The sequence below is a fragment of the Haemorhous mexicanus genome, chromosome 5 (assembly GCF_027477595.1).
Source record: "Haemorhous mexicanus isolate bHaeMex1 chromosome 5, bHaeMex1.pri, whole genome shotgun sequence".
Classification (NCBI taxonomy): Eukaryota; Metazoa; Chordata; class Aves; order Passeriformes; family Fringillidae; genus Haemorhous; species Haemorhous mexicanus.
In genome coordinates this window covers 56,821,651-56,836,920 of record NC_082345.1, presented here as the reverse complement: position 1 = coordinate 56,836,920, position 15,270 = coordinate 56,821,651, and the positions used below count along the sequence as shown (strand labels likewise).

General features: G+C 38.1%; 1 protein-coding gene across 6 annotated transcripts in view; it reads right to left on the bottom strand.

The window, feature by feature from the left end:
* IL17REL (interleukin 17 receptor E like) overlaps positions 1 to 14,801 on the bottom strand; it is a 44,452-nt gene extending 29,651 nt beyond the window's left edge. For 3 of the 6 annotated variants that reach the window (XM_059847254.1, XM_059847256.1, XM_059847253.1), the window contains exon 1: positions 14,607 to 14,798. In XM_059847254.1, the coding sequence (XP_059703237.1) occupies positions 14,607 to 14,708 (102 nt within the window). In that variant the 5' untranslated portion in view covers positions 14,709 to 14,798. Of the gene's footprint in view, positions 1 to 14,606 lie in introns of all 6 variants that reach the window. The other 3 variants (XM_059847257.1, XM_059847255.1, XM_059847252.1) reach the window with 3 other exon arrangements.
* Between the last annotated feature and the right edge of the window lie 469 nt (positions 14,802 to 15,270).

The following is a 15,270-nucleotide window of genomic DNA, read 5'->3' as shown; positions in this document are numbered from 1 at the left end:
AAGAGAGTGAGATCAGCAGAGGAAGACTTGGATTAGGGGCACAGAGAGTGTTTGCATGAATTAAAATTGCCAAGCAAAAGAAACAAAGATCAAATCTGCTTCCCATTTCCTCTCATATCTTCAGGCACTAAATCAAGTGCAGAATTGTGGAAATTCTTCCCTGGATGTTCTGTCAGGCAGGAAAGAGTCTGAGGAAAAATTGGGTTCACAGTCTACTTGTTAGTTCTGTTGTACTTGTTCATTGAATTGCTGCTGGCAACTCTTCCACAGCTCTATAAGGAATAGTAAGAAGCCTGAAAATTCTTTGAAATGTATTCTTTGCTTGAGACCAGGTTGTCAGACATTTAACATTCATTCATTTAGCTACCTACATTAGTCAGTGAATGTAGAATCCTCCCTTTTGAGCAATGCTTACTGGCAAAGCTATTAGCTACATTTCTACTTTGGGTTCAGTTGTCAGAGAAGGCAGAGAGAAAGGAACATGACCATATTCTGATGTTTCCCTCTATTCCAGCAAACTATATTCTTTAACCAACATTAAAAGCAAGCATGGGATGCTATGTGCTTTTACAACACAGGGAAAGGGTGGGTTTATTTGATGTTCAAATTGTAGCTAAAAGGCCAATAAAGATGATTAATGTGAACATGTTATTTTTTGATTTCCAATTGAGAGGAGATGCTCTGCAAAAATCCATCTTGTTCTGCACACAAATACAAAGGATGTCCCAGATCACAGGGTATAGTCCCCTGATAACCTCAGGTACCATATAATCTAATCTCTTTCAAAAACTGGTGAAGCATCATTTTAAAATCAGTCAGGCTTTCATGTGCACTGCTGTGAGAGCTAAGGCTATTCCAGAAGACCTGTTGTCTGCTAGCACCAAACCTTTTAATTTCTTACATGACCACAATGTTTAACTTCCACTGACTTCTGATTGCACTCATTATCTTTTCACTTAATTTATTATGAATTTACTTTCATTTGTCTGCAGCAAGTAATATACCTTCTCTCAGCTTTTTTGTGAGACTGTAAAAGCCAAGCTCTTTTACTCCTCTCCTTTAATAAACCAGATTTTCCTTCTTACCCTCATCCTTCTCAGGAGCTTCTTTAATGTATCTGTCCAAATGGAGTAACCAGAACCATCCTTAGCTGTGAAAACATTGGGGTTCATTTTGTGCCTTCTAAAGTCTTATTGATCTTTGTCTCAGTTGGGAACACCACAATCATCCTCCACAACAGAGGGGGAGCTACTTACCCCTGCTGTGTAAACAACCCAGCAGCAGCTCTCCTTTCTTCAGCTGCTCACCCATTCAGTTCACACAGGGAGGAGCCTGCAGAGGCTGGTCCATTAGAGTCCTCAATGATTTCTCATGGCCCCTAGTAAAAAACCTGGCCTGCCAGTGTGATTTCAATCACAGCCAAAAGGAAAAGTTCTTTGAGCAGTGGGCAGCCCCAGTCGAAGTTATATGCATCTCCACCATTCAAGAACATTGGATGGAAACAGAGAAGATTCAGAGCTCTAGCTGTATCAAAAGCTCCACAGACCATCAAAAAATCACTGTAATTCCTTTCAGAGACACTCAGCCCCAGAAACTATCCAGGGATTACTTCATGGAGGGAAATAACTGAGTATGTTTTAGCTTTTTCCAGAGCTATTTTCATAGAAAAAGGCCATAATGCCTTTGCAATTTACACATCATTGATGCTGATGGGTACTGGAACCTCATAGAACTTTTCTCATTATGTTCTTAGAAAGCTCACTGCTGTATTTATCTTACCAAATGTATGGAAACAGAATTCTTTACAATAAAAGAAAGCACAGTGATAACATAATGATTCCTGTCCCACTGAAAGAAGACTTAACTACATCATGGTCAAATATTTATACAAAAAATTGGGAGTGGGTGAAAAGGAAAAATAATAGAACTCCAAAACACACTTGGCAAGTGAATTAAATTGTGGTTACATTTACCAAGAACCAGAGAAATTGCAAAGATTAATATTCTTAATATGAAAATTTAGAACTATTAAAAGTTCGTAGTTAGTACTGCTGATACAGTGCCCTCAAAAGACCTTTTCTCTAAAGGAGCATCAGTATTTGTTTTGACATCAAGTGTAATTATTCTCATTGCCAAGGTAAAACTATGTTACTAATGACAGTTTTCAATTTTTGGCAAACCAGGAGGTGGTTCTTCAGCTTTTACTGATAATGTGGTGATCTGATACATGTAAGCAGCATGCAGGGGGATTAGCTAAGCCCGCATAGATGGAAACATTTGGACTGTTATCCATGCAGAAAAGAAATAGGCACCCAAACTTATGGCAAAGCATTATTTTGGACTATTTTAAACTACAAAAACACCTGGATGCTGCTGGATTTTTTTACAGAATGCTAAAAACAAAACATCTGAGTCACGTCTACACATTATCCAGCTTCAGGTCTTTTCTCTGTGTGTTCCAAGTGGAATGGAAAACATCCCATCACATTAGTGCAGTGCTGAATCTGAAAGAATAATTGCTACTGAGAAGTGGTTTATCAAGCTCAGGCTCAGTACAGTGCTAACGAGGTCATGCACTTTTTGGATGAGAGCTGGCCTGAGTCTGGCAGAGCAAGGTAACATTGGGCTGTGTTGATGGGCTCTGAGCTCATCAGTGAAACAGTCATGAACAAACAGGGAAGACACAATTGTGTTTACTGAAGATTACTAACACTCTCCAGTAAGACTTCACAGAGATCTCAAGCAGAGGCTGTCACCAATTGTCATTGTACCACCTTCCATTTCACATGTAAATGCAAAGGTACAGACCCTGTCTTCCACTACCTGCTCCCTGTCACAAGGCCAACACCTCCATCACAGCTTAGCAGGATGGAGTGCAGGAGTGCAGGAGCCCATGACTAAGACCTTCAGCCCCCTTAGATTTTCATCCTTCTGTTTACCTGCCATTAGTCAGGTATAACAGAGATTTCTGTTTTCCCAGGCATATGCATTTCCTCTAGCACTGGCTTATGCAGAAGAATCCTGTTCCTATATTTTAACTGCACCATTCCATATGTTATCAGTACTGCACGTGGCATATAATATCTTCTGGCCCTCACAGTGGCTACATGGCTGAATCCTTCTCACAGAGCAGAACAACTGGAAGACTCAGGAGCATATAGAACTTTTGGCAGTGAGATACATTTATCCTATAGGTGAATAGCCAGACAAAACAATATTGCTTTGAGGTCTCTCAACTGGGAAGAATATTCCGTGCTTCTAATTTTTTTAAATTAATTTTATTTAAAAGCAATGTTGAGATGCAAAAAAGGGCCTAAATATAAACCACTTGCTTTTAAATTTATTGGACCAAAGGGAGCTATGACTGCCTGAAATAAAAGCTGCCTGTTCCATTGTATGCTTCAGCTCCAGGACTGGAAGAAGAAATTGCTTGAAGCAACAGTATGCGTTAACTTCTTTATTTTAGAAATTAAAAGAACCAACCAAACAAACAAAAATAAAATAAAATAAAAACACGTCAATAATTTTGATGTCACGTTTCCTACACTATTAACACAAGTTGTTAACAAAACAGAACAGTGTACAATAGACACAGTAAAATTAAAATGTACTCTGACTGTCATACCGTCAGCTGGTATAAATCAGCACCATCTCATACACAGACTGTCAAAAATTTCAGACCACTCAGCTACATGAAAGGAGAACTAATCTACCAAATCAGCACTTCTAGTATAACAATGAGACAGGGACACTCTGACAGAGCATTAATTATTTCAATTACTTTCTGGAGATCTCATACAGTGGACGATAAAATGGAATCAAAGAAATGTAGGGTGGAAGGGGTTTCTGAAGGTCACCATGTCCAGCCTCCTGCTAGAAGCAGTACTGTCACCACCACCAGATTAAGTCAGCAATTATTTTGGTCATTTCTTGAAAAACTGGAGGACACATATTCCACAAGCCCTGCAGACAATCTTGAGGGTTGCTTTGAGGTTAGGATGTTATAATAATCTTTGTAGCACAAAACAGGCTACAAGGAAAAAGCTCCCTCAGCAAAACTGACAGAACTGAGACTAGCAGTCTCAGAGGCGACTGGAATCAGTGGGCTGTAAGATTGCCATAGAAAAGAACAGAGAAGAAAGAAAAAAAATAGCAAGAATTCAAGTGAAGATTATGAGAAGATTCTCTCCAGTACAGAATTGCTCCTTCTGCTGATGGAGACAGTAATTATTTCATTTGGAAATTTTTTTTTTTTTTTTTTTTGCCTGAATATACTTTTCTATTCCCGTTACTGTCTTCTCATTTATCCTAACACTATTGCTCAGCAAAAAAAAGGAGATATACTGCAGGGCCTTGTTTTCCAGTGTTCTGGCATACACTGAAAAGCTCTCACTGTTTTACTCTTGGCAACTATTCTTTTAATATATGTCTAGAGTCAGTCCCAGGAGCAGTGCTCAATGCTCAGCTGTACACTGTGAAATTTATAAAAATATGAAAAATGCAATGCTGCTCACATCCAGAAATTGTGGAAGACTTTGGTTGGGTGAGACACATTCCACTGATTTGAAGGAACTGTGGATCTGATGCAAGTGGGGATACATTATTTTGCCTATTGTGGTGGGTTGCCCCTGGCTGGATGTCAGGTCCCCACCATAGTGACAGTGCCTCTGTCACTCCCTTTCACCACTGGACAGGGAATAAAGAATACAACAAAAGACTCCTGGTTTGAGATAAAGAGAAGAAGAGATCATCCACCAAATGCCATCACAGGCAAAATACATTCAGTTTGGGGCAATTTGTTTAATTTATTCCAAATTATAATCTGAGTAAATTAATGTGAAAATAAAGAACAAACCTTAAAGCACCTTCCTCCCACTCTTCCCTTCTTCACATACTCAGCTTCACTTCTGATTTGTTCACGTCCTCCCTCTCAGCAGTTCAGGGGAACAAGGAAGGGGGGCTGCAGTCAGTTCATCACACATCATGTCATCATTGTCTCTGCCCTCCTCCCTTCTCAGGGAGAAGACTCCTTATGCTATTCCTTCTTCCCCTGCTCCAGCAAGGGGTCCCTCCCACAGGAGACAGACCTTAAAAACTTCTCCAAAATAAGTCCTTCTCATGGGCTTCTGTTCTTCATGAACTTTTCCAGAGTGGATCCCTTCCACAAGGCGCAGTCCTTCAGGAACCCACTGCTCCAGGGCAAGTCCCCCAGAGGGTTACAAGTTCTGCCAGCAAACCTGCTGCTGTGTGGCTCCTCTCTCCACAAGGCATAGGTCCTGCCAGGACTCTGCTCCAGTATGAGCTTCCCACAGGGTCCCAGTCTCCTTAAGGCATTCACCTGCTCCATCAGGGGGTAACAGAAAGCTGATATCCCAGAGGATACCATCATCATCACTGATGGTCCCAACCTTGGCCAGCGGTGGGTATGTCTTGGAGCTGGCTGGCAGCTTCTTACAGAAGCCACCCCAGGCCAGCTACCAAAACTTCACAAAGCCAACACACCTATGCAAACATCAGCTTTGCCCATAAGAAAAGGGTCACATAATTTCCAAGTAAGGCAATTTCACTGTGAGGATTTTGCACTAGTGGGTAGTGAAATAAAGCAAAAGTTTTCAGCCATTTTCAAAAGGATTCAGGCAGCCAAATCTAAAAGATGGCTTGGGTACCTGAAATATAATTTAAGCAAACTGTGGTAATCTCAGCTCAGGACCGTGATCTATAATACCCAATGAGTTGCCACACAACACTGAAGGCACTTAAGCTTATTAGACACATCCTTTTCTGATCTGAAATAGCCCTGGATCCATGCAATTTGGTGTTTAGTTTGTGACCAGAACAACACTGGATTGACCTCTAGCTCATGTCAGGGATAGCAGACACTCAGAGTGAGACACATCCACATCACCCAGCATAGCAGGTGGCTGGAGTTTTAATAGTAACAGAGCAAAACTAACAAAGCTCAAGCCTCCATCAAACTGTAAACATTAGAAGAGGAAAGCAGAATATGGGCATTTTCCATCTTTTATACTCCAGCTTTCAAGTTCTTATCTCAAGGGACCACCAGGTTCAACAATCTACTTAAACTGAAGTAGTTCTGAGCTGACTGTTTGCCACACTGCCTGGTAAATGAGAGGGTTTGCCAGGCCTCCTGTCAGAGCAGTCAGAGTGTACAGTGGGGAAATAGAAGAATGCTGGTCTGAGAGAAGGACAGGGAAGACACGGTGAAAATTTTAAGCTGAGTTTTTTGAGTGCTTTCAACATTCACATGGGAGATCTGTTTCCTACTTACATTTTATTCTAAGCAGTGACCAGAAAACAAACCAGAAACCGAAACTTTGAAAGAGTAGCTCTCAGCAGCTGCTCCACAAGAGAAAAATCTTCTTTGTGGAAGAGAGTTTCCACAAAGAAAATTTCACTCATAACTCAGGTTTATGGGCTCTAGAGAGTGGAGATCAGACTAACTGGGTGCTTAACTCTTTCCCTTGCCTTTCCTGATGCAGCACCATGCTGAGTATGCAGCTTTCTCATACTGCCCTGACAAGACTCTAATGCTTTCTCAAGATCTCCACTGAGTCTGTATTTAATAACCTAAAACCACAGGAACACAGCAGCATCACAAAATGGGTGAATGTTGTAGACACTCCCCTGAAATGCTGGAGGTGCAGGAACTTAAAAAATAATTTTCTAACCCTGCCATCATGGATCACAAACAGATAGCAAAATTTAGAATAACATAGCACACTTGGCAAAAATTTCTTACAATTCCAAGACTTTGGAGGCCACATTTCAGGGCTGAGACTCCCTTCAAAGCAGGAGCACATGTTTCTGGGTTTTGCAGCTCTGATTAAAATGATGTTTCTCCCTCTTCTCCTTAAACAGAAGAAAATTTCAAATTTAAATAATCATGGAACTACCCCTGATTACATCTCTTCCAGATGAGAAGTCATTTTAATGCTGACTTTGGTTTTATTCTAGCCTTAGCTTGTTATGTTGTGTAAGGATGTAAGGCCATACAAATGATCCCACAGGACATGGTAAAGCCATGGTGGTCTCAGATGAATGCCCTGGGAGGCTTCTGCGTTCCTTCCTGTGCCACAGCATCAGTTAAGGAACTGCTTCTATTAAGGACAATGCTAAACATGCCTGATTGGCTCTAAAAGTGCTTGCTTGAGTTACAGAAAAATTCTAGCCACAACAAGATGAGGGAAATCTCAGTACATGAAATTTTTTTTCAGCTGTATTCTTGAAAATTTTTGAGAGAGAACTTTTTCCTGTCTATTCATATTTCTAATATTTTGATGTCTGAAAGTCTGAATCCTGCATCAGAAAGCCTATACCAGAATTCCAAAATACATGCCTTTGCTCTCCTATCAAGAGCAAGAACAGCCAAAAACACCTTTCCCTGAAAGAATTAGCTGTGTGAGTACATGAGAAATTTAAAACATTCAAGATTTACTGTGGAGAGAAAGCCTACTGAAAATATCTAGTGTGTATTGTAGCTGAAACATTTGCTGTTTGAGATAATTTATAGAGAAGCTAGTTAAATATAAATTTGGAAAATTTAAAGATAAATAAATAATATCCAATACAAATTATTATTTGAAATGTTATTACATATGTCTATTTCTCAAAAATTTTACTAATCATAATTTAATGGGGTTAATCATAATTTTGTGTGGGTATGGGGAAGGGGGAAAAATCTCTGTAATAATCAGATAGTTTACCTTTTTATAACATATCCTTTTTGTACTGTAGCTGCTAAACTTAGCACAGGGAAATTAAAGGAGGCAGAGGTCCAAGAGAAGGGCTTCCAAAGAAGTAGAACCCTACTAATTTTACAACAGCTAAATAAACCCATCAGTGTTCACTACTTTCATATGTTGCTTTACACTATGCCTCATTTTTAATGATAGCACTTACTGAAAATCACCTATGCCATACATTTGCTTGAAAACTGTATGTGATTTTTAACCTCTAAGTGGAAGAGAAAATAAGCTACAAAGGCAGACTGAATGGTAACACAGATCTGACCATACTGTAAAAATTATTCTATTGTATCACATATAAATACAATATGCTGAAAATGAGGGAGGAAAACCTCAAAGAACAGATATTACTTTTCAAAACTGAGCATGAACCATCACACTATAATGGTAACTGCAATTAAGAAAAATTGTCACAAAGACATCAAAATACAAAAAGCAATGGAGAAAAATCACTGCAGTCATAGGAAAAAGAACAGCATGTCGGGGAGATGATGAAGTGGGGAAAAGATGAAGGAAGTTTGCATATGTAGGGATAAAAGGGAAAAATAAAACTGGATACAGAAAAATCTTAGCTGCAATAAATTCTATTTCCTCAAAGTTTTTCCAAGAAAAGACAATGAATGTACATCTAGTACTGTACGGTGTTGTTTATGTGATTCATACTCTCTGAAAATATGCAGACAAGTAGAGGCAATAGCAAGACAAACAGTTTTCCAGAAATTATTGAAATTTACCACACTTATTCAAAGAAACTATGTTGAAACATTTCCTTGCAAGAGAAAGACCCACAGGTAATTTGCAAATTAAAACTAAAGCTCTCTTCATTTTTGCTTAGACACTTCCTGAATGAGATTGGATATCCCATACAGTTTTCATGGGGAGTCCTATATTTTGCATGCTGGAAGGACAAGACATGCTATAGAGCAGAACAGGTCTTTGGCTCTGCTAACTGTTCCAAATGATTAAGTCAAATATTGTTTGAAGGGCCATCTGTAGGTCCCTCAAAAGAGAAGAGGATGAATGAATGAAAGCAAAGATACTTGTCTTTAAAAAAACCTCAATGTGACATCTACTCTACATTTCTGCCTTAGGGAGAAAGACCTTTATCTGAGACATATGCGAGCTACATTAGACATATCTTGGCTATATTTTCTTAGAGTGTGTGTGGAGAGCTCTACAAGCTCCACAGACAATCTATCCCAGTGCTCAGCATCACTGGTTACTGTGATTTTCCAGTCTGTTCATGACCTTAGAAAATTCTGACCCATTGAATTGCTATGGTTGTGAATGCAGGGGTAGTGCTGTGATGTGTCTGTATCACTACTGAGTATACATTAATTTATTGGTTCCATGATCATTCCCAGACAAGTAGTTCAGAGTTGGTCTGAAATTTCCTCAGCAACACTGCAGTTTGGGGTATACTTTCTGGTTTGTATTTTTAAGATGGCAAATAATTTCCTGGTTTTCAAAGAATAGCCAATAAATGTTAACAAAATCAGGAAAAAAATTATAAGGAAATACATTTTTCTGACAGTATGAATACTAAGAAAACATCTGAAACAGGTTGGTATATAAAACCTAGGGACCTCTTTTGGGGACAATGGTAACAAAAGTCATAGAACTTCAAATCCTGGTTTGAACAACCACCAAGCCAAAACACAGCACAGGGAAACTTATGGCTCCCAGAAATCAATTTATTTTTAGGTCGAGATAGGAGGAAACTCCTTTATTAGGTCCAAATTAATCCATGCATCCATCCATCCCTCCATCAGCAAAGCCTAGCATTTCAATGCTGAGCCGAAAACCTGGAGAGCATCCAAACCTATCCTTAGAAAGAAGTCTTTTAAACCTCTTTTCGTCCTTCTCATTTTTGATCCTCCCTGGTGGGTCTCTCCTATGCACAGGCATCCTGGCAGGAGAGGAATAATGAAGTAGTATAAACCAACATGACAATGTAATAGGTACACCACTGCCAGCTCCACAAAAGTACAAATTAAACTATTCCTAGACCTTACTGCAAGAATTCCAGCTAGGTCACACCACGTGGTCTCGTTAAAGTTATTACCACTCCTAGAAAACCTGTCCCACCCAGATTTGATCAAATCACAAGTAATTTTCCAACTGCAAAGCAGTCAGATGGCTGTGGAAAGCACCTACTTCCAAGTCTCAATACCCACTACTTAGTTTTGTGTCCACACGGAGCTGAAGGACAGAACAGATCCCTAAGATAAGGTCTGAGAGAGATTTGTAAGCTAAAATTCACTGCCAATAATGAAGGCCAGCTGCTCCCATCTTCTGCTGAGCTTGCTTGTAAATCGCTGTTTGGGTTTATCAAATATGTGTCTCCTGCTATTTGCAGGTGATTATATACTGATTGCACATAAGTGGTGCTGATGTCTCATGGTGAAGCTTCCAGCACTGCCTTGTGTTTCAGTTCCAAGACACTTTGTCAGGTACAGTTCCAACACCTGTTAAGTCTGTGCCCTCAACTTTCATAACTTGTATTCTGTGCTTGCTATTCCAGTGGCTAGTCTGTTTCCAGACCTGGCAACCTTCTTCTGGAGTTCCTGAGGAAGAGAGAAGGGAAAAAGCCCAAAAGCTACCACTGCATTTTTTTGCTAGTTCTGAATTGCAGAGCTTTCTCCATCTCCACCTCTCATCTAGGAGCTGGTGGTACATACTGTAACACTGAGGAACACTTCAGTAAGTCCCTGTTTGTACCTGCCACTTGCTGTTTCCTTCTCAAGGGAGAGGAAATGCGACAGCACCCAACCAGTGGCAAAGGACACAACATGAAGCTGTCTTATATCATTGCCAAGCTATTTTTGACCCAAAGAGAAAATGTGAAACACAGTCTAAGAGAAAAGAGACCCAAATGCGCTAAATTGCAGCAGAGAAGACAAGCAAAGATACCTAAGCAAAAGGGTTAATATCACTGTAATACATTGACTCAATATGATTGAGCCCCTTAAGTTTTAACTAATGAGTACTTAATTCATAATTACAGTATTCAAAGCAGTTAATGAAAACATATAATTAAGACACACCAGAAAGGAAGGTCAGCACTCTTTTGTACTTGTGAAAACCAGAGAAATTATATAACTTGAAGAGAGCCAGACAAGTGGATTGATGACAGGCAGAGTAGACCCCAGGCTTTCTGTCTAGGTCATGCTCTCGTGGATTGTACTGCACCTCAGCAAACATTAGCAAAGGATATGCTTATATTTTTATGCATCTCCTTCAGTCATCAGATATATCAATGCATTCCCAAAAAAGTCTGTGTTGAATTGTATTCCTATTATGAGATTTCATGACATATCTCTCTCACTCACCCTAAGGAAGCCAGGTCTGATCAGTCTCTTTAACATTTGCCATGTCTAAAATTATGTTTTCAATCAGAGTTTAGAGGGTGACTGAATTATGTCACTCACATTGTCATGTCCATTTTCTAGAGGCTTGGGATCCCTTTTAAAATACTAATTGCTTAATAATGAACAAAGAATAGCAGTTTATGTCAGCTGACTTTGTGGACTAAGGGCTATACTATATCACTGATTTTGCAGTGTGTAGTATTCAGCAAAAATTGACTGATCCACGGTATAAATATCCAGTAAAGAAACACCATGTGTTTTGATTATGAATAGCAGGAACAAGCAGCAGTTATATATCAAGGATTTGCTGCCAACAACCTTTATAATTAGAGGGAAATCCCAGATTCAGTTTAGTGCTTCCTTCTTTATCCATAGACTTTGAAACATTACTGCATTAAATAGCAGACAATACAAATAATATTTCATAGTGTTCTGGGGAGTGTTTTTTAAATGCAGTGCTCTTGATCTTTACCAGCTGTTGAATCAAATTTGGCATAAGCCTATTTCTTTGTGTACAGCCGGCAAACAATGTGGATTGTAAAATGAGTAGGGCACAAACCCAATTTCAATTGCAGGCTGGGATTCCCCTATGCTTTTACAGGGAAACTTGGTTGATAACTGTGTTTCCTATTGGGTGAGGCACGGAGACCATGCCCATAGCACTTAATCTTTGAATACTAGAATATCAGGTGAGCTCTAAAGCCAAGCTATTAAAATAAAGAAGAAGAAATAAATAACACGTAATAAAAGCTTAGTTGTTTATTTGCCATCATTAAACCCACAGCTGTATATTTTTCATACTGTTTAAAATTTTAGGTAATACTGGCATAAACATCCAATGTTGTTCTTTTTTTCACTTTCCTGTACTGAACAGATGCACAATTTGTGTCACAGTAATGAAACCTGAATATTGCCTTACACAAGGTAATGCAAGGATATATTGCTGGACACCCATGGTAAACTAAGAATAATTCATAAAGTTGTGATAACAGTTCAACACAGATGTTTTGCAAGTCATATGCCTCAAAATAGTTATGTCACTATTTGCCTCCTAAGTACAACCAGTGCTTTACCCCGATAAGAAGTACCCATGGAGGTCAAAACTGCTCACAAATATCTAGTGGACACAGCTACACTAAAATCTAGTCTACTGGTCAAACTCAACAGTTTCAGTTATTAAACCTGCTAAAAAACTTCTGACAATACCCATAGTTTGAAAAATGCAGAAAAATGCAAATTATTGTTTTTCATATTCCTTGCTTTATAAAGAACCACACAGCTTCAAGTTTGAATGCAAAAGAGAAATTTACTGTACAAACTTCTGGGAAAACTTCACAAGGAAAAAAAATTCTATGATATTCACTTGTAACAACAGCGGCTGCAGAAAACTCTGATAGTTTAAAAATGACAATATCTCATTATCACATTAAGGAAATTGCTAGAAATAAGTCATTGATTCTCTACTTTTTGATCTGATGTGCTATAGCAGAAGGGAGCACACATATATTTCATACAGACAAAGGCAAACTGTAACCCCTGACTAGTGCCCCATGAATAACACATCATGGGGCAGACTGACTGCTCCCTTTTAGAATAACTCATGAGAGGGATTGAACCCACAAATCATGGTCAGTTATGCAAAGAAATAATTTCAAATAAAATAATTTCAAAGGAAAAGGAGGAAGTAGTTTCCTCTAATAAGCTAGTCATGAGGTTCTAAAGTTCATGTAACTAAAGTGCTTTGCACTAGATTGAAAATGCTATGCTGGCAGTAATTTATCATGTTGAGATCATTGTTTTTCCCTCAGAGAAAACATTTTTGTCTTAAAAAGTCATTAATGCATTCAAGATTCTACTGAATACAACTAGCAGAAATATCACATACAGAACATTAACTGAATCCTGTCCTTAATATCACAAATGATTGATTGATTCTGCTAACTGGAAACAATGTATTTCCCCTGTAAATAAGAAAAAAAAAACCACACCATTCTCAGTTAATCAATCTTCAGTACTGGAAAAGTGTAAGACACACTCTTGAAGGTAGAGAAAGGGATCCAGTTTGCCAAACCTCAGGGTTGTGTCTAGAGGCAATTAGTGAATCAGTCTTCATAATATACATACCTAAGGTTTGACAAAGAAAGACACCCTTTAGGGTCCCCAGAGGTAAATCCTATCCCCTAGAGTGAAACCCATCAAAAAAGGTTGAGATTGATTTTTACATGCTGAATCTGATAGTCCTACACTCTTTGGAGGAATAAATTCGAATGACAAATCATTTCTATTTTAATGAATTCTGAGTACTCTCATTGCAGCAGACCAAGGAGCATAAATAATTTAAAATACATTTGCATTCATGAATATAAGTACATAAAAATTCTTGAAAAGTATTTGGGTACATCTAGAGATTAATCTCTTATGACTATATTTTATTATTCTAAAAATATCTAAGTAGATAGAGGCTACAGAACTTGAATACAGGAACATTAATAGTACATGAATATTTAAATATTGAGAGGGCTTTTTTTTCTCAATCTAGTATTTTATAAGGATCTTTATTCCTACTGTTTTTCTATGATACAATATTAAATATAAAATAAATTAATTTAACATGATATATAACTTAATATCTGGGGGAGTACCACCACATTTAAACAGTCTTTAGACTGTCTCACTGGTTGTCCTAAGTACTGACATCTTCAAGCAGAAGTTTATACAGACAGCCAAATTCTTTCATAATATCAATTTCCCTTCTCTGTAGCCAGTACACAGTTATCATCCTCCACTAAGCCTAAAAGTCAGACTGCCTATTATTTAATCTCTTTTTTTTTTTTTTAATTAATCTTCCAATGTAGTCTAAGTTTACAATTTCAGAATGCCAAGAGCAGAATATCTCCATACTGCCCCTTTGTGGGGATATTTGGAATCGTACAAACCCAAAGCTACTAAAGAGACGGTATGGTTCGCATCTCTTTCATGCACATACAAAAGTCATTAAATTTAATACTGGTTACATTCAAACAACAAAATGAAAAACATGTTTTACTCTTTCTCATGCTTAATTCATTTATTCACAGCAAATTCAGTGTTTCATATGTTCCTAACATAATTAGCAATTTCTGAAACCTCTCATTCCTCCCTCTCACATCTCTTTGGCACCACTGCTGTTGTAAAAACTGACTCTGGAAAAGTAATGAATATTAACAAAATCTTTTTTTTCAAATATAAAAGATAGATTTTAAACTAACAGCAGCAGTTGCAAACAGCATAAAGATGCATTTTCCTACCCCCTTTTAGAGTAATTTTTGCCACTTTGGATACTTAATACAGAATGACAGGAATATAAAGTGAATGTTCAGGACAGTTGAAATATTTTTCCCCTTTTGCTTTCTTGCCTTTCCTACAATTACTTTGGTAGCATATAACTTCTATATTAATGGACAGCAAATTGGAACAAGTAAGAGATTACCTGAGAACATGAAAGTCCACATTCTTCAATCCTGGGAATAATCTGACAATCAGCATTCCAAAACAGAATTATTAAAAGAATCTGAACATAAGTACTTATCATCCTAAATTGAAAAAAAAATACAAAAAGCAAAACTTCAGAAGAAACCTTCTACTCTGACAATTCTCCCTCTCGTGCCAAAACTTTAATATGAATTTTAGTCCCTCCCCCAGCACCTCTGAGCTCCTCCCTCTAAAACTTTCCAAAGACAGAAAATTGCTAGTTCTGGGAAATATAAAGCATGCTCAACTCATTTCGTATGTTCCAAACTAAAAAATAGGAAACAGTGATTTCTGACAATCACAGTAAAAGCCTCTTCCTTCTGGATTTCATCACATCAGCATTAGATCAGTTTCAACAGATTTCTTTTCTGTAAGTTCCATATGTAAATGGGAATTTTGTTTATAGAGTCATGTACCAGACAAGTTCATGGGTATTCAAATGCAGTCTTATTTTTCTGGTTTTCTAGTGCTTTCAATGAGAAGAAAACCAGCTTTGCCAAGGTGGGTGGTCTTGAAAGCCTAGTTTCCTCTTTTTCATCAGCAGGCATACCAGATTCTTTCACCTTAGAAATCTGAGCCTTGAAAATTTTCCCACTATTATCTAATTGTATCAATAGGAGAAT